Below are 24,399 nucleotides of genomic sequence, written 5' to 3'. Positions count from 1 at the left end.
CACTTCCAAGGCATCTGTGATGGTCTTGTATACAGCCCTTTTACAGGCCATTGTGCGTACGTGAACCGAAGACCATTTAATTCTCATTGTAATCTTAATGCATCTGTGATACAGTGCCTTCGGAAAGTATTCATACCCCTTGACTTATTCCACATTTTATTGTTACAGCCTGAATTCAAAATTGATAAAATATTTTTTTCTCAACCATCTACACACAATACCCGATAATGACAGTGAAAGCATGTATTAAGACATTTTTTCAAATGTATTGAAAATAAAATATAGAAATATCAAATTTACATAAGTATTCACACCCCTGAGTCAATACTTTGTAGGAGCTGCTTTGGCGGCAATTACATCTTTGTGACATCGTGGGTATGTCTGTATTAGCTTTTTGCATCTGGATTTGGGAATTTTCTCAAGCGCTTAAGTTATTGGGAGCTGCATTCCAGGTGACTACCTCATGAAGCTGGTTGAGAGAATGCCAAGTGTGCACAGATGTCATCAAGGCAAAGGGTGGCTACTTTGAAGAATCTCATATAAAATATATTTTGATTTATCACTTTTTTGGTTACTACAAGAGCCCATATGTGTTATTTCATAGTTTTGATATCTTCACTATTTTTCTACAATGTAGTAAATAGTACAAATAAAGAAAAACCCTTGAATGAGAAGTTGTGTCCAAACTTTGGACTGGATGCCTCATCATAATTCTATCTCGGAGATCTACGGACAGTTCCTTGGATGTTTTGCTATTGTTTCTAATCTGACATGCACTGTCGACTGTGGGACCTTATATAGGCATGTTTTTACTTTTTAAATCATATCAAAACAATTGAATTGGCCACAGGTGGACTCCAATGAAGTTGTAATGACATCTCAAGGATGATCAAAGGAAATTGGATGCACCTGAGCTCAATTTGGAGTGTCATAGCAAAGGGTTGTGACTACTTATGTAAATTAGATGTATGTATTTAATAAATAAATAAAAAATGTTAATCATTTTGAATTCCGGCTGTAACACAACAAAATGTAACCGACCGAAATGGTATATCATACACTGCAGTTGAGGAACAATGGGAAAGTAATTCTGTTTTGAAAGTTGGTCACTTGCATAGTGGAATCTTTTCTTAAGACATTTCGCTAGCTAGCTAGGTAAACAATGAACCATAAGCCCAAATCATGACGTTACTACCCTGTATTAATCTGTAGGTAGCTAACCAACCAGGTTCAATGTTAGTTAGCTAACACTAGGCTATAGCTAGCCAAGCAAATGGCTCTGAGATACGAATAATAAGATCATACATGTAACGTTAGCTAGCAAGCCAGCCAACTAACGTTAGCTAGCTAGCTAACAGTACACTTTAACGTGAAATGAAAACGACTTGGTTATAATTAGAAACGTGTAATATCTGAAAATGTAGCTAGCTAGACTATCTTAACCGTATACATCATGGTTGGATGCTTCTCCCTCTCACGGATGCCATGGTTGCCCTTAGTTTGTTGATGTAATCCGGAGACTGGTGTTTTTTCCTTCTTAGCTATCATACTCTTAATTCCACTGATTTCAAAACTCAGCCCTCCAGAAAGTGGAGTGCAACACTTATGCAGTTCTACTAAGCTTATATATATAAAGCTGCGTTAGACAGGATTACCTACACATACTAACCAGCTCAAATAGACAGAAGCGTGCTATGTGGCAGACCAATCCGAACTCATGTCTCTGCATGTCCAGCCCACCTCAGCCAGTCATGGCTAGCGGGAAGGTTGCTGTCTCTTTCTGTGGCTAAACCAACTAATCTTGTAATTTAACAATTGTATTCCTTATGTACAGATGGCATACAAGTTAGTTATTAAGGCACATGAAAGTTCACATGTTCCAGAAGGCATTTCTGCCAAAAAGTAGTGACCCGTGACAAACGCCCAGTTTCCTGAAACGGGTCACAAATGTGGAATAAGTCAAGGGGTATGAATTCTTTCTGAAGGCACTGTAACTGATGGCTACCCCTCGGCTGCCAGCAGATCGGAAACCATTAACTCTGTGTGAACAATGTTGGACAGCTAGAAGTGGCATGTGAATCGTCCCCCAATTGCACCCTCTTCCCCATATAGTGCACTACTATGTAGGGAATAGGGTGCTATTTGGGACACAGACATGGTGTAAGAGGATTGATGCCACCATCATGTGGTGAGTCACACTTCCCCAGAAGTGACCGGGGAGAGGCTCCAAATTTCAAGAAATGTGTCTGGCATGACATCGTCAGCCTCGTTTTTGTTTTTGTCCCTCATAAAAGGATTAGAATTAAGAGTCCCCACACCCCAACCCACTTCCTCCTCTTCATGTCAATGTATTACTCATCCAATGTCACTCACAGCCTTATCTCTCTCTTATGGCTATAATCAGCAAGCTCATGCAAGGGATATCACAATATTACGTCATCACTGTCACATTATATGTGTGGGAAGGGAAGCTTCAGCATTGGTGGGCTACCCCTCAATAACATGTGATGTATGTAGGGTAAACTCAGTATTGTCCTAGTTGTCTGTAGTTAAGCTTACTTGTTAGACTTTTCCAATAGTGTTCGTAGGACAGTTGGGTTTAATCAGCCACTTCAAAGCCCATCAGGTGAAGGAAAAGCAACTGTGAAATTCATGTTGGCCTGTTTACCTGGTCATACCACTGGGAAGAGTGGTCATATACAGTTGAAGTCGGAAGTTTAGTCATTAAAACTCGTTTTTCAACCACTCCACAAATTTCTTGTTAACAAACTATAGTTTGGGTAAGTCGGTTAGGACATCTATCTACTTCGTGCATGACACAAGTAATATTTCCAACAATTGTTTACAGACAGATTATTTCATGAGTCTGGTTCAACCTTGGGAGCAATTTCCAAACGCCTGAAGGTACCACGTTCATCTGTACAAACAATAGTACGCGTAGTATAAACACCACGCAGCCGTCATACCGCTCAAGAAGGAGACGCATACTGTCTCCTTGAGATGAACGTACTTTGGTGCGAAAAGTGCAAATCAATCCCAGAACAACAACAAAGGACCTTGTAAAGATGCTGGAGGAAACAGGTACAAAAGCATCTATATCCACAGTAAAACGAGTCCTATATCGACATAACCTGAAAGGTCGCTCAGCAAGGAAGAAGCCACTGCTCCAAAACCGCCATAAAAAAGCCAGACTACGGTTTGCAACTGCACATGGGGACAAAGATTGTACTTTTTGGAGAAATGTTCTCTGGTCTGATGAAACAAAAATAGAACTGTTTGGCCATAATGACCATCGTTATGTTTGGAGGAAAAAGGGGTGAGGCTTGCAAGCTGAAGTACACCATCCCAACCGTGAAGCACGGGGGTGGCAGCATCATGCTGTGGGGGTGCTTTACTGCAGGAAGGACTGGTGCACTTCACAAAATAGATGGCATCATGAAGAAGCAAAATTATGTGGAAATATTGAAGTAACATCTCAAGACATCAGTCAGGAAGTTAAAGCTTGGTCGCAAATGGGTCTTCCAAATGGACAATGACCCCAAACATACTTCCAAATTTGTGGCAAAATGGCTTAAGGACAACAAAGTCAAGGTATTGGAGAGACCATCACAAAGCCCTGACCTTAATCCTATAGAACATTTGTGGGCAGAACTGAAAAAGTGTGTGCGAGCAAGGAGGCCTACAAACCTGACTGAGTTACACCAGCTCTGTCTGGAGGAATGGGCCAAAATTCACCTAACTTATTGTGGGAAGCTTGTGGAAGGCTACCTGAAACGTTTGACCCAAGTTAAACAATTTAAAGGCAATGCTATCAAATACTAATTGAGTGTATGTAAACTTCTGACCCCCTGGGAATGTGATGAAAGAAATAAAAGCTGAAATATATCATTCTCTCTACTATTATTCTGACATGTCACATTCTTAAAATAATGTGGTGATCCTAACTGACCTAAAACAGGGACTTTTTACTAGGATTAAATGTCAGGAATTGTGAAACTGAATTGAAATGTCTTTGGTTAAGGTGTATGTAAACTTCCGACTTCAACTGTATATTTACACTCAAGGCATTACTCTTCCATAGCTTCTCCAGATATCCTCGTCAGGCCTGTTGCTACAGGAATGAAATGACTCAACACTCAACAGCCCTGAGTGTTGCTGGCTGTGTGGGATTTGAGCCACCTCTCGGCTCCTATAATCCTATGTGTAGGTGGCCAGCTGAGTACTGATTTAGCCTACACACTTTGCATGTAACAAACCTGTGTACATTTAACACAGAGGGTATATTGCATTACTGACATTAATGTTTCAGCTTGCCTAAACTATTTGTATTATTTTGGTTTACTGCAGTGGTTCCCAACCTGTGGCATTATGCTGCACACCAAACATGTTCCTATGAATTTATTTAGTGTAAATGACCTCTATCTTTTCTGATACAATCTGCATAGCATCCATTTTCCGTGACAAATGTTTTCATAGACGAAATTAGTTTTTTTTACAGTTACTTACTCATGGTGATTTAATTTGTGTGTACCTCCCTAAGAGTGTCCCGCAAATCTGCGTTAGACATATTTAATTTCTCTGGTAAAATATATCTTTACTTTTTGAATGATTTTGATTTTCACATTTTTGTGTCATGTGCACAAGCACCTTCAAATGCCTTTCTTGCAAGCTCCCAACAATGCAGTTATCAATATCGATGTATCACTATGAATAAGATAATCTAGAACAAAACCCACGAGAAATAAGTGAGAAATAAGAACACGATAAAGTAAGAAGCTACAGTCTGTATATACAGGGTCAATTTCAATACCATTTTTCCAATGTGCAGGGATCCTGGAGTGATAGAGGTAGCTATGTATAGGGGTGGGGTCGCTAGGCATCAGGATATATGATAAACAGAGTAGCGGCAGCGTAAATTGTGTGTGTGTGTGTGTGTGTGTGTGTGTGTGGAGTCAGTATAAATGTATGTGTGTGTGTTTTGGAGTGTGAGTTTGGACATTCCTGTAAGTGTGCATACAAAGTGCAAAAAAAACATACAAGGGTCAACTCAGATAGTCCGTGTAGCCGTTGTGTTAGCTATTTAGCAGTCTTATGGCTTGGGGATAGAAGCTGTTCATGAGCCTGTTGGTGTCACTGTGTGTAAGACTTGCAGTGCGGAAGCAGAGCGAACAGTCTATGGCTTGGGTGGCTGGCAGGGTTGAAAAGGGTCGACATTTTCCATGCGAAGTTAACCCCGGGAATTTGGGGAATTTTGTAGTAAATTCATCAAAAAGGTTTGCTTTTTTTAATAACTCTTTTTGTGGGATACACAAGGCAATTCTAGGTCTTGTAGTATATTTTGGTTTAAGCACAGTGCATTCTTCCATCACATGTACAGCTGATTCTCAAGATCTTGCACACTAATAAGATGCTATTGAGCCCACACTACTACACTGTCTGAGCCAAGGACTACATGCTTTCTGGTAAATTTAGATTACAATACAGGGTGGGGTGAATATATTTTATACGACATACATGATTTTTTTGTTAACTAGTAAATAGTAGCCTACAGCAAAGTGTGTTTAAATCCTTTCTAACATGTTAACAATTACTGCTAGTTAGTTTTTGCTACCATGTGAGTTTTAGCTTGCTTGACCCTGCTAACTGAAGTGTTAATTCACCTGTTTCCATACATGTTTCATTTAAAAAACAATTATCTTACAAAGGAGTTGTTTAATCTAACTGCTTAACTATTTATCTGTACATGGAATTGTGTGTATGTATGTATGTATATATATATATATATATATATATATATATATATATATATACATACAGTGAGGAGAACAAGTATTTGATACACTGCCGATTTTGCAGGTTTTCCTACTTACAAAGCATGTAGAGGTCTGTAATTTTTATCATAGGTACACTTCAACTATGAGAGACGGAATCTAAAACAAAAATCCAGAAAATCACATCTTATGATTTTTAAGTAATTAATTTGCATTTTATTGCATGACATAAGTATTTGATACATCAGAAAAGCAGAACTTAATATTTGGTACAGAAACCTTTGTTTGCAATTACAGAGATCATACGTTTCCTGTAGTTCTTGACTAGGTTTGCACACACTGCAGCAGGGATTTTGGCCCACTCCTCCCTACAGATCTTCTTCAGGTTTCGGGGCTGTCGCTGGGCAATACGGACTTTCAGCTCCCTCCAAAGATTTTCTATTGGGTTCAGGTCTGGAGACTGGCTAGGCCACTCCAGGACCTTGAGATGCTTCTTACTGAGCCACTCCTTAGTTGCCATGGCTGTGTGCTTCGTGTCGTTGTCATGCTGGAAGACCCAGCCACGACCCATCTTCAATGCTCTTACTGAGGGAAGGAGGTTGTTGTCCAAGATCTCGCGATACATGGCCCCATCCATCCTCCCCTCAATACGGTGCAGTCGTCCTGTCCCCTTTGCAGAAAAGCATCCCCAAAGAATGATGTTTCCACCTCCATGCTTCACGGTTGGGATGGTGTTCTTGGGGTTGTACTCATACTTCTTCTTCCTCCAAACACGGCGAGTGGAGTTAGACCAAAAAGCTCTATTTTTGTCTCATCAGACCACATGACCTTCTCCCATTCCTCCTCTGGATCATCCAGATGGTCATTGGCAAACTTCAGACAGGCCTGGACATGCACTGGCTTAAGCAGGGGGACCTTGCGTGCGCTGCAGGATTTTAATCCATGACGGCGTAGTGTGTTACTAATGGTTTTCTTTGCGACTGTGGTCCCAGCTCTCTTCAGGTCATTGACCAGGTCCTGCCGTGTAGTTCTGGGCTGATCCCTCACCTTCCTCATGATCATTGATGCCCCACGAGGTGAAATCTTGCATGGAGCCCCAGACCGAGGGTGATTGACCGTCATCTTGAACTTCTTCCATTTTCTAATAATTGCGCCAACAGTTGTTTCCTTCTCACCAAGCTGCTTGCCTATTGTCCTGTAGCCCATCCCAGCCTTGTGCAGGTCTACAATTTTATCCCTGATGTCCTTACACAGCTCTCTGGTCTTGGCCATTGTGGAGAGGTTGGAATCTGTTTGATTGAGTGTGTGGACAGGTGTCTTTTATACAGGTAACGAGTTCAAACAGGTGCAGTTAATACAGGTAATGAGTGGAGAACAGGAGGGCTTCTTAAAGAAAAACTAACAGGTCTGTGAGAGCCGGAATTCTTACTGGTTGGTAGGTGATCAAATACTTATGTCATGCAATAAAATGCAAATTAATTATTTAAAAATCATACAATGTGATTTTCTGGATTTTTGTTTTAGATTCCGTCTCTCACAGTTGAAGTGTACCTATGATAAAAATTACAGACCTCTACATGCTTTGTAAGTAGGAAAACCTGCAAAATCGGCAGTGTATCAAATACTTGTTCTCCCCACTGTGTGTATATATATATATATATATATATATATATATATATATATATATATATATATATATATATATATATATATATATATATATAAAAAAATGTTTTACATTCTAATCTTTACATGATTACTATCTAATCTACATTCTAATCTTTACGGGCACTATCTGATGTTTGGAGACATTTCATTGCAGCTAATGTAGAAGTTAAAGCTGTGTACATTTGCAAATATTGTGCCGAATCATATGTGAGGAATGCAACAAAGATGCAGAATCATCTGGGCAAGTGCATAAAGTTCCCTCAGCGCTCACAGCAAGCAACCACTGACAAAAGTCCCTCTACTTCTATCCAAGGTGAAAATGAGACACCTTGTCGATAGCAACAGCTCATGGTCCTCCTGGATTCAGAAGTTTTTTTTACTCAATGGTGAAACGTAGTCAGAGAAATGCTGATGAATGTCTTGCTCGAGCTGCGTATGCAACTGGTTCACCTCTGATGCTCACAGGCAATGTGTATTGGAAGAGATTTCTGAATGTTCTTTGCCTAGCATACACCCCTCCAACCAGACATGCTTTATCTACTCATTTGCTGGATGCAGAGATCAACAGAGATCAACAGAGTTCAAGTGAAGGTCAAGCAAATTATAGAGAAAGCAGACTATTGCAATCATCTCTGATGGGTGGTCGAATATTCGTGGGCAAGGAATAATTAACTACATCATCTCCACCCCTCAACCAGTATTCTACAAGATCAGACACAAGGGACAACAGACACACAGATCTCTATATTGCAGATGAGCTGAAGGCAGGTATCAATGACCTTGGACCACAGAAGGTATTTGCAATGGTGACAGACAATGTTGCGAACATGAAGGCTGCTTGGTCTAAAGTGGAGGAGTCCTACCCTCACATCACACCCAATTGCTGTTCTGCTCATGCATTGAATCTGCTCCTCAAGTACTTCATGGCACTGAAAACAATGGATACACTACAAGAGAGCCAAAGAAATGGTTAGCAATGTGAAGCGTCATCAAGTTATAGCAGCAATCTACCTCACCAAGCAAAGTGAGAAGAATAAGAGCAACACATTAAAGCTGCCCAGCCACACCCGTTGGGGTGGTGTTGTCATCATGTTTGACAGTCTCCTGGAGGGGAAGGAGTCTCTCCAAGAAATGGCCATATCACAGTCTGCCGATATGAACAGCCCCATCAAGAGGATCCTCCTGGATGATGTATTTTGTGAGAGAGTGGTAAGCAGCCTAAAACTCCTGAAACCTATAGTAGTAGCCATTGCACGGATTGAGGGAGACAATGGCATCCTGTCTGATGTTCGAACTCTGCTTGCAGATGTAAGAAGAAATCCGTACTGCCCTGCCCACTTCACTGTTGCTCCAAGCAGAGGAAACTGCAGTGAAGACTTCTGCCTGAAGCCCATACACGCCGCAGCGTACATGTTGGACCCCAAGTATGCTGGCAAAAGCATCCTGTCTGGTGCAGAGATCAACAGGTGTCATCACTACCGTGTCTCGCCACCTTGGCCTGGATGAGGGCAAGGTTCTTGGCAGGTTCTTGGCGAAGTACACTTCCAAGCAAGGGCTTTGGGATGGAGATGCAATGTGGCAGTAGTGTCAACATCTCATCAGCCACCTCGTGGAAGGGACTTTGTGTATCTGAGAGGCAACAAGGGAAAGAGCCTATCATCCTCCAAATCCCACCGCCTCAGAGCGCAATTGGTCCTTGTTTGGGAACACACGCAACAGGCTGACCAATTCAAGGGTTGAAAAATTGGTAACCATCCAGGCAAATTTGAGGCTTTTTGAGCCTGACAACGAGCCATCCTCAAGGTTGGAAAGAGACAGTGAAGATGAGGCCTCAGAGTCTGATGTTCAAGAGGTGGACATTGAGGAGGTCCAGGGAGAAGACATGGAAGCCTGAGAGGAAGACAACCAAAGCTGTAGTTTCTAGACTATCATTTTACAACCAAAGCTATAGTTTCTAGACTATCATTTTACAGATGTATGTTGAAAACTTTTTGGGGGAGATGCGATGGATCATTGGTAATCATTCAATATTCCCTTTTGTTGTTCAGTGAAATCATCCCATGTGAAGCGTCAACTCATTTAAAGTTATATTCGTAACTAAATTGTTTTTTAAAATGTCTATTGGAAGGATTTAATAATTTGCAATTATGTCTACTTATGATAAGGTAAAAGGTTTATGTTTCTGTCTCCATATGATATGGGAAATATATCCAATGCAAAAACCATCTACATTTAAATGGTATTAATATTAATTCCCATATATTCCAGTTAATTCCCACGGAAAGTTTCCACTTCTGAATATTCCCCAAAATGTGCAACTCTAGTGGCTGGAGTGTTTAACGATTTTCCGGGCCTTCCTTTCACACCTTCTTATATAGAGGTCCTGGATGGCAGGGCGCTCTGCCCCAGGGAAGTACTGGGCTGTCCGCACCACCCCCTGTAGCACCATGAGGGCTGTGCTGTTGCCATACCAAGCAGTGATGTAGCAAGTCAATGGTGCAGCTGTATAACGTTTTGAGGATTTAAGGGCCTGTGCCAAACCTGTTTGGTTTAGCGGTTTTCTGCAATGTAAAGGTATAACCTCATAATTAGATATTAGAACACTTCCTCTATATCTTTTACAATTTCCACCATGGCAGATTTGATTTATCTTCTTACGTGTGTGTGTGTGGTGTTCAATGTTTATTTTGATGACAACCTAGGCCGGTTGTGGGCAGGCTACCCCAAAACTCCAGGACAGCCATAATAACGCTATGAGAACCACAGGCCTGTGAGTGTACATGGTATAGACAGTATCACCAACCTCTGTTTGTTCCTTACTTGAGTGCACTGAGGGTATTGTGGAGGTCACTCTTACGATCGTAGGATTGTCACGATACCAGTATCGTGATACTAGAATACCTGATTTAACATGGCAGAAAGGAAAACACAAAGCAGACTAAACTCTTTGATCCTTTAAAAAAAACTAATATTTATAAAATATTGTGTGCTATAGCTTGGGAAATAAACGTGTTATTCTGGGTGACAACATAACACTGGTTGTTTCCAACATTAGGACCGTTTGTGGCCGGAAATTTTGTCCACTTCATGTTTTGTTTCCTTGCCACGATACCTTTTGCGTATCGCAATACTGGTATCGTGACAACCCTACGAAGCCTCCACTTACCCCTAAGGTATGTTAAGACGAAAGCAGAGCACACTGCGTGTTCACATCTCTCCAGCACATCTCCTATCTGAGCACTCAGTACCTTTCAAATGCGATGACTCATGCGATGCAGTCCTTGCTTAGTGCAGATGCACAGGCCAATGCACTTTAATTTGACGCTTTTAAGTCTTCCAATGTCACAGAGCCATTGTGTGGTGTGGTCCTCTAACAATCCATGTGGTCCGAACATGTCCAATGTTTAACCCCAAAACATTGGCACTGAGTAATGATTTATTAGTTTTACCACAACTCCTACAGGAAGCCACCAGTTCAGGACATCCAGGTGTTCTATCTGATCTATTTGTGGACAAATGTAGTTACTTCATGTAAATATGTGACTGTAAATCATGTGGGAAAAAACATTGCTTATTCAATTGCCTATGTGGCACATGTTCAATGCATGCCCTCTCCTTCTACAGTACTAGGCTGAGAGGAAGTTTGTGTAAAAAGTTCAAACATTTCACTCCTATATGTACACGGTTTCCTTGCTTCTCTGTAATTATCTTTCTCTTGCCGTTGGAGTCTCTAACAGTTTTATTTACAATGTTCTAGATGTTCACATACTGTAGTGCCCCCCCGCCCACTCCAATGCCTCTCTGACAGAGATTTAGGCTCGAAAGCACATTGGTCAATATTTACACACACACTACATCACCAAAAGTATGTGGACACCCATTCAAATTAGTGGATTAGGCTATTTCAGCCACACCCGTTGCTGACCGGTGTATAGATATGAGCACACAGCCATGCAATCTCCATAGACAAACATTGGCAGTAGAAGGCCTTACTGAAGAGCTCAGTGACTTTCAACGTTGCACCGTCATAGGACGCCACCTTTACAACAGGTCAGTTTGTCAATTTTCTGCCTTGCTAGATTTGCCCCGGTCAACTGTAAACGCTGTTATTGTGAAGTGGAAACGTCTAGGAGCAACAACGTCTCAGCCGTGAAGTGGTAGGCCGCACAAGCTCACAGAACGGGACTGCCGAGTGCTGAAGCACGTAGCGCGTAAATATTGCAACACTCGCTACTGAGTTCCAAACTTCCTCTGGAAGCAACGTCAGCACAATAACTTTTTCGGGAGCTTCATGAAATGGGTTTCCATGGCCGAGCAGCTGCACACAAGTCTAAAATAAACATGCACAATGCCAAGCGTCGGCTGGTGTAAAGCTCGCCGCCATTGGACTCTGGATGTGTTTCCTCTGGAGTGATGAATCAGCTTCACCATCGAAGTCAGGCGGACAAATCTGGGTTTGGCAGATGCCAGGAGAACGTGACCTGCACCAATGCATAGTGCCAACTGTAAAGTTTGTTGGAGGAGTGGTCTGGGACATTTTTCATAAGGCTTATTTCCAGTGAAGGGAAAACTTAACGCTACAGCATACAATGACAATCTAGACGGTTCTGTGTTTCCCACTTTGTGGCAACTGTTTCAGCACGACAATGCCCCGTGCACAAATCGAGGTCCATTTAGAAATGGTTTGTCCATCAGTGTGGAAGAACTTGACTGGCCTGCGCAGAGCCCTGACCTCAACCCCATCAAACACCTTTGGGATGAATGGGAACGCCGCTGCGAGCCAGGTCTAATCACCCAACATCAGTGCCCAACCTCACTAATGCTCTTGTGACTGAATGGAAGCAAGTACCCGCAGCAATGTTCCAACATCTAGTGGAAAGACTTCCCAGAAGAGTGGAGGCTGTTGTAGCAGCAAAGGGGGGACCAACTCCATATTAATGCCCATGATTTTGGAATGAGATGTTTGATGAGCAGGTGTCCACATACTTATGGTCATATAGTGTATGCCTAAATTAAAATGAGGGAGTTGGTGAGGTATTGTTTGAGTGCCATTCAAACACTGCTTGCCCTTCTCAAGTGCGTTTGGTTTGTCCTCAGAGAGAATGAACGCAGAGTCTTGTTTATTCTACAAAGCCACAATCATAGGAGATAGGTTAGTGCCAGGCTGGGAGATATGGGTACGTACGATTAGGGCGTCATGCGGCCAAGGTGGGCACGGGGAGAGGGCTCTCTGCTCATACCTGTGTTTTATGGAGGTGTTGAGATTCAGAGCGCCACAGTGTTGCCATAGACGAGGGCATTGCCACTTGTCTGCGAAACACCACTCCTGACTCTAATCATACCTCAAGTCTTCCTATTGCACCATGAGTGAGGTAAGTTCCTCAAATCACTGATGAAAGAGAGCATTTTGTTTTAGTCTTTCTATTGCTGTCATAGGAGTTTTTTGTTGCGATTTATTTTTTTTCTCGTTGAATCGGTTTGCCTTGGCTGGGCTCACCTTTCCTCAGTGTTGCAGTGGTTTACCCCGATCGTCCGGGGTTTGTTGTTGCACACGTTTTTGGTTGTGGAAAATAGTTTCACCCCTCTGGCAATCCCTCACACATTCTCTACAGCTTTAGAGTTTGACTGTGAAGTGATGTGAGTGTACAGCAATGGGCAAAAATCTGTCTTCACTTCCCCTGGAGTTCCTAGTGCGTGGGGATGCGTTTTCAGGTAAACTTGGCTAAGATTGTTAAAAATATAACTGAATGATGATGCTTCATTTTAAAACGTGGATGAGATCGGCAGCACTTTCAGTCTACTCTTCAGTCTATTTGGATGAACTGCCCATCAACTGCCATTCAGGTATTGAATGCATTCGATAGGACTACAGACTGGAAAATCCTTCCAAGATTTTAGATTTCTATCTTACAGGTCCAAAAACTGGAGACTAACAGAAAAACGCTCTCAAACCGGCACTTCAACTCCATTAAAGAACAATAGGACTCTGGTGATCTGTGTTTGACAGAGGTGACTAAGGTAAGGGTGAGGCCCATGCAGCCTACCGAGCAACTTCTTGTGGAACGGTCTGAATGGACCTTCTGACAGTTGAGGAGTGTCACCTTGGGTCAACATTGAATGTTTGTGAAGGGGCCCCTCACACTCTACCACACAGACACTGTCAGAGATTTGTCAAAGAGAGTGGTTTTTTACACCCGTTTGTGGTATGTGTGCATTTACTACTGTAGGTAGTTCACACAGTAACTCCATAGCATAGTAGCCAGTGCTGTGAAGATAAACAGTTTTTTAAATTGTTTTTATTGAATTTCTTTCATTCCTATATTTAACACATGCAGCAGCCCCATTGCTAACCATTTTTTAATGAAAGGTAAAAAATGGCCATTATCACTCCATGGAGTGATATTTTTCTTGGTGTCTTTTGGTCTAAGATGGATGTGTAGGCAAAACCCCATTTTCCAGACTCCAGTCATATAGACCGACAGGGAGCATGAGGTGGAATAATCAGCCAATGTTCTTTCTTCTGTTCCCCTCGAGTGCCGGAGAGAATTTGATCTACCGATGACGTGTTAAATGGCCTGAGAGAGGCTTTGAAGGGGCGTCAAATGAGGCATGGGGCCGCGACTGTTTGTCCAGTGTCACAGGAGGGAGCGTGCTCAGCTCAGTCAGGAGCTGCACGATCTCTACTGTAGCCACGGCAACATCTGCTTTGCCTTAAAGTTGGGCAGAGGAGAGGATCCCCCTCATGGTTGGGATTGAGTTCACCTGCTCCACCTCTGCATCCGGTCCTTATCACAACACACCCCCAGCAGATGAGGTCTGCAGCATGATATAGCACCCTGCTGCTGGGAAAAATATCACTTACAGTACCTCAGGGTTTCCCAGCCTTCTCCTCAGAGACTACCAGATGTTTTACATATCTGTTGTTGCCCAGAACTGGCACACATTATTCAATTAGTCAATGGCTTGATTATTAGTTAACTAATCCAAACCGGTTTGTCAGTGTAGGGCTTCAACAAATGTGTGAAACGTCTGGTGGTCTCCGAGGAGAGGGCTGGGAAGTACTGACTTAACTCCCCGGGTTGTCCATCATACCACTAATCACTCTCGACCATCCATAGACCCCAACCTGTCCAAGTCATTGGACAGAGCTTGTAGGGTAATCACTATGTTGAGTTTAAAGCTACTCTACTGTTTGGAACCAAAGACCACAATCATGTCTTTTTTGTGGATAATTTTTTTGGGGGAGTGACCAGTACTCCCTCTAGTGTCAGTTTGGTGTGAGGTTACATGGATTTGACATAAGCATGAATGGTGTCAGCAAACAACCTCATATAGCAAACCTGAATAACATGATAGGCTAAAATGGATAATTCTCCTGTCCATAAAAAACCTTCGCACTTAATGTTGATCTGAAAGAATTGGATATGTATTAGCAATATAGTAGTAGCTTTAACTTAACGGGGTAGACTAGATGGAATTTTTGCCATGCTGGTTACATCTATCCAAACCTTCCAGATTTACACAAGTGGCTAGGTGTTGTTTCTGAATGGGACCTATAATATCATGGCTCTTTCTCAATTAAATGTTTTCCTTGATTCCTCTCATTGTCTCTTTTCACCTTTTCAAAATCCATTGGAGAAGATGGGAGGAACCTTTGACCTTCTCCAATTGAAAAGAGACTAGGAGATGGAATGTGAGAAATCACAGAAATCGAATTGAGATGGAGCAAGTATCTTATCCCCTTTGTCTCCCATGACTAATCTGACCCTCTCCTCCCTTTCTTCCTCTCTCAGCCGGAGGCGCCGTCAGCCTCAACCCTGCGAGGGGCGCAGCGGGCGGATGAGGAGGATGAAGGGGACCTGAACAAAGCCCTGGGAGTCCAGAGGTTTCAGCAGATCATCAGCCCTGCCCCCAGTATCCCTGACGAGCAGCACCGCACCTACAACGAGGAGGACTTTGAGTGTAAACACGCACACACTTATCCACACAGGACATTCACACCCTTCGGTGGTTCATATACACTATGTCGTGACGTTGTATTAGTTAATGTGGCGACTGTTGCTCATCGACTGATTACAAGTTTCTAATTACGTGATTAACTGAATCAAGCAATTATTAACTCATTAACCTGGGGCACCATGGGAAAACTAGTTTTTATTGAGTTTCTATTTCCCAAATTAACTCAAAGAATATCAGAATATCGATTTTACCACAGCCGCTAATTAACCAGTTGCCTCTAACAGTCTCGTTCTGAACGTCGTATAGCCCGGGATTCTACACGGACCCGGGTCTCACTAATGAATTCGCACCAATCTTAGTTGAATGTTTATTTACTAAAAAGCTAAAATGATGATAAAAGATACACATACACAAAAACACATTCTAGGCTATTGATTAGAACTTGGTATAACGGGCCAACTAGGGCGCGTGTTACCCAAAATGGCGATTTAAAAGAGAGAGAAAGAGAGAGATTACACGAGAGGAATATACATTTGGGTGAAATTGTCAACTATGCTCATTCTAACCCTAGCCTTGCCCCAAACTGCCGCTGTTATGAGTCAGAATATAATGATGTTATTACTTGTGGAAGGTCTCCGTGGATTTTCCCGCGTGGACCGTTCAAGCTGCTCAATGACGCACTTCTCCTGCGCACCTCTCTAGGTGTCCTCACGACACGATGTCCGTGTCCTTTGGCTTTACTGGCCTGTTCCTTTGTCCTCGCTCTGGAAGGGGTCTTCGGAGGACAGATAGCTCTGTAGCTCAGAGCTCACAGCGTAAAGATGAAAGAGTGTAGATACCACGATTCGATGGGGAGTGGAGGCTAGGTGGTTCGGCTTGAATACACCCGCTTAGACCGCTACTCATCCGTAGCTTGGGTAGAAAAAGATTTCTTTGTCTTCAAACTTGTTGCGTTTTGGGTTCGTTGACCTTTTAGACCTTTGGCTGCAGCTCGGGTCACTTAGTCATAATGTTAATTCTGCACTCACATGTTTTATACCCTTGGGTCAGAAGTGGGCGTAACCGCCTTCAGGGCAATTCTCTTGGCGTACCAGGTTTAAGGGGCAAGGTATAGATTTTACTGGAATCCAATTGTAGACACATTTCATCTTTACCGAAACATTCTCTTTGATTTGGACATTTTCCACACAACGTACAATGTATAACCATCAAGCATATACGAGGAAAACTCTTAACGTTACAATGTTTTCATAATAACGTCATCTATTAACCTTTTAATAACAAAACAAAAATGACATACATTTTCATATTCCACCTATCGTCATGACCACCATTGTAGTTGATGGAAACCATTGTTCCAAAGTCCCTTTATTGCATGTTTAAAGTTCTGAGGCTGGTTCTCCATAGTGAGAGGGAATATTTTCTGTGGCCTCAGAATTACCATGGGTGTGAGGGGTCATAAAACCCCCACATCTTCAGACCCTTAGATCTCTCCTCATCTGTTGGGGTTGAGAGATAATCTGTAGGGTTGTGGTCTCCTGTAACCTGACCTGATCAGGACAGTCATGACAACTATATATACAAAAGTATGTGGACACCTCTTCAAATTAGTGGATTCCGCTATTTCAGCCTCGTTGCTGACAGGTGTATAAAATTGAGCACACAGCCATGCAATCTCCATAGACAAACATTGGCAGTAAAATGCCAATGGCTCAGCCGCGAAGTGGTAAGCCACACAAGCTCACAGAACGGGATTGTCTGTCCTCGGTTGGAACATTCACTACCGAGTTGCTTGTGGAAGCAACTTCACCACAATAACTGTTTGTCGGGAGCTTCATGAACTGGGTTTCCATGGCAGAGCAGCTGCACACAAGCCAAAGATCACCAGGCGCAATGCCAAGCATCGGCTGGAGTGGTGTAAAGCTCGCCGCCATTGGAATCTGGAGCAGTGGTAACGCATTCTCTGGAGTGATGAATCGTGCTTCACCATCTGGCAGTCTGATGGATGAATCTGGGTTTGGCGAATGCCATGAGAACTCTACCTGCCCCTATGCATAGTGCCAACTGTAAAGTTTGGTGGAGGAGGGCTGTTTTTTATGGTTTGGTCTTAGGCCCCTTAGTTCCAGTGAAGGGAAATCTTAACGCTACAGCATACAATGACATTCTAGATGATTCTGTGCTTCCAACTTTGTGGCAACAGTTTGGGGAAGGCCCTTTCCTGTTTCAGCATGCACAAAGCGAGATCCATACAGAAATTCTTTGTCAAGATTGGTGTGGAAGAACTTGACTGACCGGCACAGAGCCCTGACCTCAACTCCATCGATCACCTTTGGGATTAATTGGAACGCCGACTGCGAGCCAGGCCTAATCGCCCAACATCAGTGTCCGACCTCACTAATGCTCTTGTGGCTGAAAGGAAACAAGTCCCCGCAGCAATGTTCCAACATCTAGTGGAAAGCCTTCCAAGAAGAGTGGAATCTGTTATAGCAGCAAAGGGTGGACCAACTCAATATTAATGCCATTTGATTTTGGAATGAGATGTTCAACGAGCAGGTGTCCACATACTTATGGTCATATAGTGCACTTTTGCAGAACTTGTTACGGGGATACCATCATTTTTGTGAATTGTTGTTTCTTTGATATAAATTAGTCCCTCTGAAAACCACAGAAAATGATTTAACTCTATAAACCACAAACTCTTTATAACCACTGAATCTTCCTACAGACCACCGTCACTCCTCACACCACATCCACCATCCCCTGTCCAAGCTGCACTTCGAAGGGAGGAGGAGGAAGAGCGGCAAGAAGAAAAAGAAGGAAAGCGACTGCAAGGACAATTCAGGCCCCACCAGCAGCGCCACTATTGAGGAAGGAGAGGATGAGGAAGATAATGAGGAAGAGGGTGGAGAGAGCCACACCCATCTCTCTGAGACATATTGTGACACCGTCAAAGAAGATGTGCAGGTAATTACAGTGACACCTAAGCAAACCAAAACTGGTTCTGTCAAAGTTTTCAGAACATTCGTCCAGGTCGTGGCAAATGTTCTTTTAACACAAAAACTGTCCAGTGGTGTTGATTCTAGAATGTTTGTATAAAACATTTGCCTGATGTTGCAAGAATGTGCTCAGAACACATTTCATATTTTCTTTAAAGGTTCCCGTAATGTTTCATAAGGTAGTGGGAGCAGTCTGGTGAGAACATTGTGGAGACATCACAAAACGCATGTTCCCAAAAAACAAAAACTCCAGTTGATTCTACAATGTTTATTTTCGGGTGCAAAAAAACATAGTTCATATAAGGAAATTGAAATCAATTCATGAGGCCCAAATCTATGGATTTCACGACTGGGAATACAGATATGCATCTGTTGGTCAGATACCTTAAAAAAAAAAAAAAATGAGGCCGTGGATCAGAAAACCAGTCTGTATCGGGTGTGACCACTATTTGACTGATGCAGCTCAACACATCTCCTTCACATAGTTGATCAGTCTGTTGATTGTGGCCTGTGGGATCTTGTCCCACTCCTCTTCGATGGCTGTGCGAAGTTGCTGGATATTGGCGGTAACTGGAACACGGCGGTCGTACATGTCGATCCAGAGCGTCCCACATGCTCAATGTCTGGTGAGTGAGATATGCCACACCTGTCAGGTGGATGGATTATCTTGACAAAGGAGAAATGCGCACTAGCAGATGTAAACAAATTTGTGTATATGGAAAATTTCTGTGATCTTTTATTTCCGCTCATGAAACATGGGACCAACACTTTACATGTTTTTGTTCAGTGTCGGTTGTGGAAAAAGTGAGGATACATTAGAGGAGATGATCCCAAAACACAAAATATGCTCAGTTGCGATGACATTCATACAATGTTTAAGTTAGGTTGCACAGGACATTCCCTTAATGTTGTAAGAATGTAATGAGTCCGTTTTTATGACGTTCATAGCATATTTGTTTTAGGTTTAACAAAATATTCCATTGAAGTTCATGCAATATACATTTGCCCTTTTGGAGATCTTATTTCAAGAACATTTAGATACGTTTTACATAATATTACCACAACATTCTAGACATGCAAATTTGTAGCTAGCTCCTTAAAGCACATTGGAATACATCCCCCATTTATGTTTCTCTCCAGATGAAATGGCAATTCACATTTGAGAATTGTATTGTAGGCAGTGTCAATTTTAACACGTAAGTCATGGTGGGGCAAACTCTAAATGCTGATTTGTTTATGCATGCCAGCAAAGCCACTACACAACACTAAACAATACATGAATTGCACTATAACGGTGACAAACACTGCCCACAAACTGTGAGGGTCTACATAAAGCTGTCCCAACAGCAGAGCTTTCTTTTCAGCACCATGGAGTGAATCCTTACCACTGCTACACCTGGCTATCAGCGGAGCCTTGTCTGGCAGCAAAACAGTTCATTCAGCCTCATTTACTTCCTTTTTTTAAAACATAGCTGATATGGCGCTCCTTCTTGTGGGCAAATTGTCATCTAACTTTGTCTTCAAAGTCTGGCATTCTCTGGATTTATGGTGCTTTCAAGCCAACTGGAAACTAAAAAAAACAAGGTTGAATCATGACGTCGGTGATCTTCAGGTCGGAGCTCTAGAAAGAGCCTTCTATACACTACCGGTCAAAAGTTTTAGAACACCTACTCCGGTGTTACTTTTTTCTACATTGTAGAATAATAGTGAAGACATCAAAACTATAAAATAACACATATGGAATCATGTAAACATGTAAACGTCTCTTTTTCAGGACCCTGTCTTTCAAAGATAATTTGTAAAAAATTCAAATAACTTCACAGATCAAAGGGTTTAAACACTGTTTCCCATGCTTTTTCAATTAACCATAACAAAATTATGAACATGCACCTGTGGAACGGTCGTTAAGACACTACAGCTTACAGACGGTAGGCAATTAAGGTCACACTTGTGAAAACTTAGGACACTAAAGAGGACTTTCTACTGACTCTGAAAAACACCAAAAGAAAGATGCCCAGGGTCCCTGCTCATCTTTGTGAACGTGCCTTAGGCATGCTGCAAGGAGGCATGAGGACTGCAGATGTGGCCAGGTCAATAGGTTGCAATGTCCGTACTGTGAGACGGCGCTACAGGGAGAAGGACGGACAGCTGATCGTCCTTAGTGGCAGACCACGTGTAACAACACCTGCACAGGATCGGTACATCCGAACATCACACCTGCGGGACAGGTACAGGATGGCAACAACAGCCCGAGTTACACCAGGAACGCACAATCCCTTCATCAGCGCTCAGACTGTCCGCAATAGGCTGAGAGAGGCTGGACTGAGGGCTTGTAGGCCTGTTGTAAGGCAGGTCCTCACCAGACATCACCGGAAACAACTATGGGCACAAACCCACCGTCGCTGGACCAGACAGGACTGGCAAAAAGTGCTCTTCACTGACAAGTCGCGGTTTTGTCTCTCTCTCCTGGGGTGATGGTCGGATTTGCGTTTATCGTCGAAGGAATGAGCATTACACCGAGGCCTGCACTCTGGAGCGGGATCAATTTGGAGGTGGAGGGTCCGTCATGGTCTGGGGCGGTGTGTCACAGCATCATCGGACTGTGACACACACAATGTTTTTATTGAACCTTTATTTAACTAGGCAAGTCGGGTAAGAAAACATTCTTATTTACAATGACGGCCTACCCCGTCCAAACCCGGACGACGCTGGGCCAATTGGTCAGTCAATACATAACATTTCAAGAAATTTGAAAGTTTCTTCAAGTGCAGTCGCAAAAACCATCAAGCGCTATGATGAAACTGGCTCTCATGAGGAACGCCACAGGAATGGAAGACCCAGAGTTACCTCTGCTGCAGAGGATAAGGTCATTAGAGTTAGAGTTCTAGTAACAGACACATCTCATCTCAACATCAACTGTTAGAGGAGACTGTGAATTAGGCCTTCAGGGTTGAAATTGCTGCAAAGAAAACACTACTAAAGGACACCAATAATAAGAAGACTTGCTTAGACCAAGAAACACAAGCAACGGACAAGCAATTCAACCAGTGGAAATCTGTCCTGTGGTCTGATGAGTGCAAATTTGAGATTTTTTGTTCCAACCACCCTGTCTTTGTGAGACGGATGATCTCTGCATGTGTGGTTCCCACCGTGAAGCATGGAGGAGGAGGTGTGGGGGTGCTTTGCTGGTGATACTGTCAGTGATTTATTTACAATTCATGACACACTTAATCAGCATGGCTACCACAGCATTTTGCAGCGATACGCCATCCCTTCTGGTTTGCACTTAGTGGGACTATCATTTGTTTTTAAACAGGACAATGACCAAACACACCTCCAGGCTGTGTAAGGGCTATTTGACCAAGGAGAGTGATAGAGTGCTGCATGAGATGACTTGGCCTCCACAATCACCCGACCTCAACCCAATTGAGATGGTTTGGGATGAGTTGGACCGCAGAGTGAAGGAAAAGCAGCCAACAAGTGCTTAGCGTATGTGGGAACTCCTTCAAGACTGTTAGAAAAGCATTCCAGGTGAAGCTGATTGAGAGAATGCCAAGAGTGTGCCGCCATGCTGTCATCAAGGCAAAGGGTGGCTACTTTGAAAAATCTAAAACAATAAATATATTTTGACTTGTTGAACACTTTTTGTTTACTTCATGATTCCTTATGTGTTATTTCATAGTTTTAATGTCTTCCCTGTTATTCTAAATTCAAAAGGCACTCGCACATCTGAGCTATCTTTTTTGCACAAAAAAGAAGAAACCCGCACACTGCTCTTGATAGTGTCACTACTCTTTAATAAGCTTTACGTATCGTCCTCACGGCCTTTGTTAGAGCTTTTGTGAGTTTTTTTAGATTAGCACCCTAATGTGGACATAGCCCCACCCCCATCCGTTCCACGCATCGAACGGGGTTGGAGTCGAGGGGAAACAAATAAGTGCTACCAAATATAACAATGTGAATTTCATAAATATTCAAATAAAGTGTGTACATAAAACGTATTAAACACGTCTGTAAAACCACAATGAGGACATCAACTTTTTTATTTATTTAACCTTTATTTAACTAGGCAAGTTAGTTAAGAATAAATTCTTATTTACAATGACTGCCTACCCCGGACGATGCTGGGCCAGTTGTGCCCAGGGCCAATTGTGCGCCGCCCTATGGGACTCCCAATCACGGCCGGATGTGATGCAGACCTACCATGAATCATTCGGTACAGCGCAAGAAAAACAGAGTAATCTGAAATGGGGGCATAATTCATATTTCCGTTTACAACAGAACACACATAGGCATTTCATCATTAAGACCTCCAGGAAATATTATTCTAGATTACTGCACCTGTACATAGCCCATCTATAATTTAGCCCAAACAACTACCTCTTTACCTACTGTATTCATTTATTTATTTTGCTCCTTTGCACCCCATTATTTCTATCTCTACTTTACACTTTCTTCCACTGCAAACCAACCATTCCAGTGTTTTTTTTTTTTAACTTGCTATATTGTATTTACTTCGCCACCATGGCCTTTTTATATTTTTATTTATTTATATATATATTTTGTTTGCCTTTCACCTCCCTTACCTCACTTGCTCACATTGTATATAGACTTATTTTTCACTGTATTATTGACTGTATGTTTGTTTTACTCCATGTGTAACCATGTGTTGTTGTATGTGTCGAACTGCTTTGCTTTATCTTGGCCAGGTCGCAATTGTAAATGAGAACGTGTTCTCAATTTGCCTACCTGGTTAAATAAAGGTGAAATAAAATAAATAAATAAATTGTAGAAAATAGTAATAAAGAAAGAAAAACCTGTGAATGAGTGTGTGTGTGTGCAAACTTTTGAATGGAACTTTATATCTCTATCAGTTATTTTTGTAACAGAATTTACATTAACTAAAGGTTGCTTAGAGAAAAGGCAATATGCATATCTTACACAGCTGATGGCACCTTTATTTCCTATTTAGTACACAATTTTGGACCAGGGTCCTGGTAAAAAAAAAGTAGTACACTGTATAGGGAATAAGGTTCCGTTTAGGACACTGACATGTTTTTTTGTGTTGTGGCTGTGGTTCAAATATTGAATCTCCCTGTCATATTTCAAAACAAGCTTAATCATTTATGGTTTGGGGTTACATTGATATGCAACTGACAACTATTGTGTTCTGCCGTAAAACATGACCGGTTTTAAACGGTAATGGTGTGAACATATGCATACAGCCCCCAAGCTTTTCTCAGTTTTTTTTTTCATTCTGGAAATGTCAAAGAAATCATGTGTGCCACCTCTCTCCTTCATAGTTTTTTCTGTCAGATGAAGATCACCTGGCCACACCTACCACAGACATCCCCTGCCCTGCCCGAGGGCTGGAGGTTGTTCCCCAGTCTGCCGTGAGCACCGACCCTGAAGATGCCACCTCCACGGAGTGAGTACCTCTCTAAGTGCACCCCCATTTTCATTCCATTATTACCACAATGGTGTGATCGGGTGAGAGTCTTTGGCAGTTGAAGTGTCTCATCCTCCTTTGCGGCACAACACAGCAAGGACTGTTTTATAGCACGTAGCCTGATACTGCTCGCTCTGAGGCGTTCTCCTTCGCTGATTGGATGAGAGAGGTTTGTGTGTGTGTGTTGCCCACTTTACGTTACCATGTCCCAGGCATCCAGGCAGCCTGCAGGGTTCTGATCTAATAGGGCCTGATTCCACCAGCAAGAATAAAGAGCCATATTTCACCTGTCTGACTGTTTCCATAGAGAATTCCGACCCTTCCTACTAACACACCTCTCCTCTCGACCCTCCACCTATGGCATTTAGTCTCAGGACACATTAGTGCTTTGTCTTGTCTGGGATATAGCTTTGTGGGCTCTCCTTTCATCTACTTTCTCAAGTCTGCTGTAATATCACTCTGTGGACTTCTTCCTACTACTCCTACACATTGGAAGGTAGAGGTGACACCCAAGTGAAATATTCTGACTGCAGAGGGATCTTTGGAATATAGTTGT

General features: G+C 42.5%; 1 protein-coding gene across 3 annotated transcripts in view; it reads left to right on the top strand.

Moving 5' to 3' along the window:
* LOC139583802 (anion exchange protein 2-like) overlaps window positions 1-24,399 on the top strand; it is a 112,711-nt gene that overhangs the window by 62,686 nt on the left and 25,626 nt on the right. For all 3 annotated transcript variants that reach the window (XM_071415286.1, XM_071415287.1, XM_071415289.1), the window contains 3 exons: window positions 15,233-15,401; window positions 18,124-18,362; window positions 23,698-23,822. In XM_071415286.1, coding sequence (XP_071271387.1) covers window positions 15,233-15,401; window positions 18,124-18,362; window positions 23,698-23,822 — 533 coding nt within the window. The remainder of the gene's footprint in view (window positions 1-15,232; window positions 15,402-18,123; window positions 18,363-23,697; window positions 23,823-24,399) is intronic.

The sequence above is a fragment of the Salvelinus alpinus genome, chromosome 8 (genome assembly GCF_045679555.1).
Source record: "Salvelinus alpinus chromosome 8, SLU_Salpinus.1, whole genome shotgun sequence".
Classification (NCBI taxonomy): Eukaryota; Metazoa; Chordata; class Actinopteri; order Salmoniformes; family Salmonidae; genus Salvelinus; species Salvelinus alpinus.
Note: the sequence above shows the minus strand (reverse complement) of the source record. Positions and strands in the feature narration are given on the sequence as shown.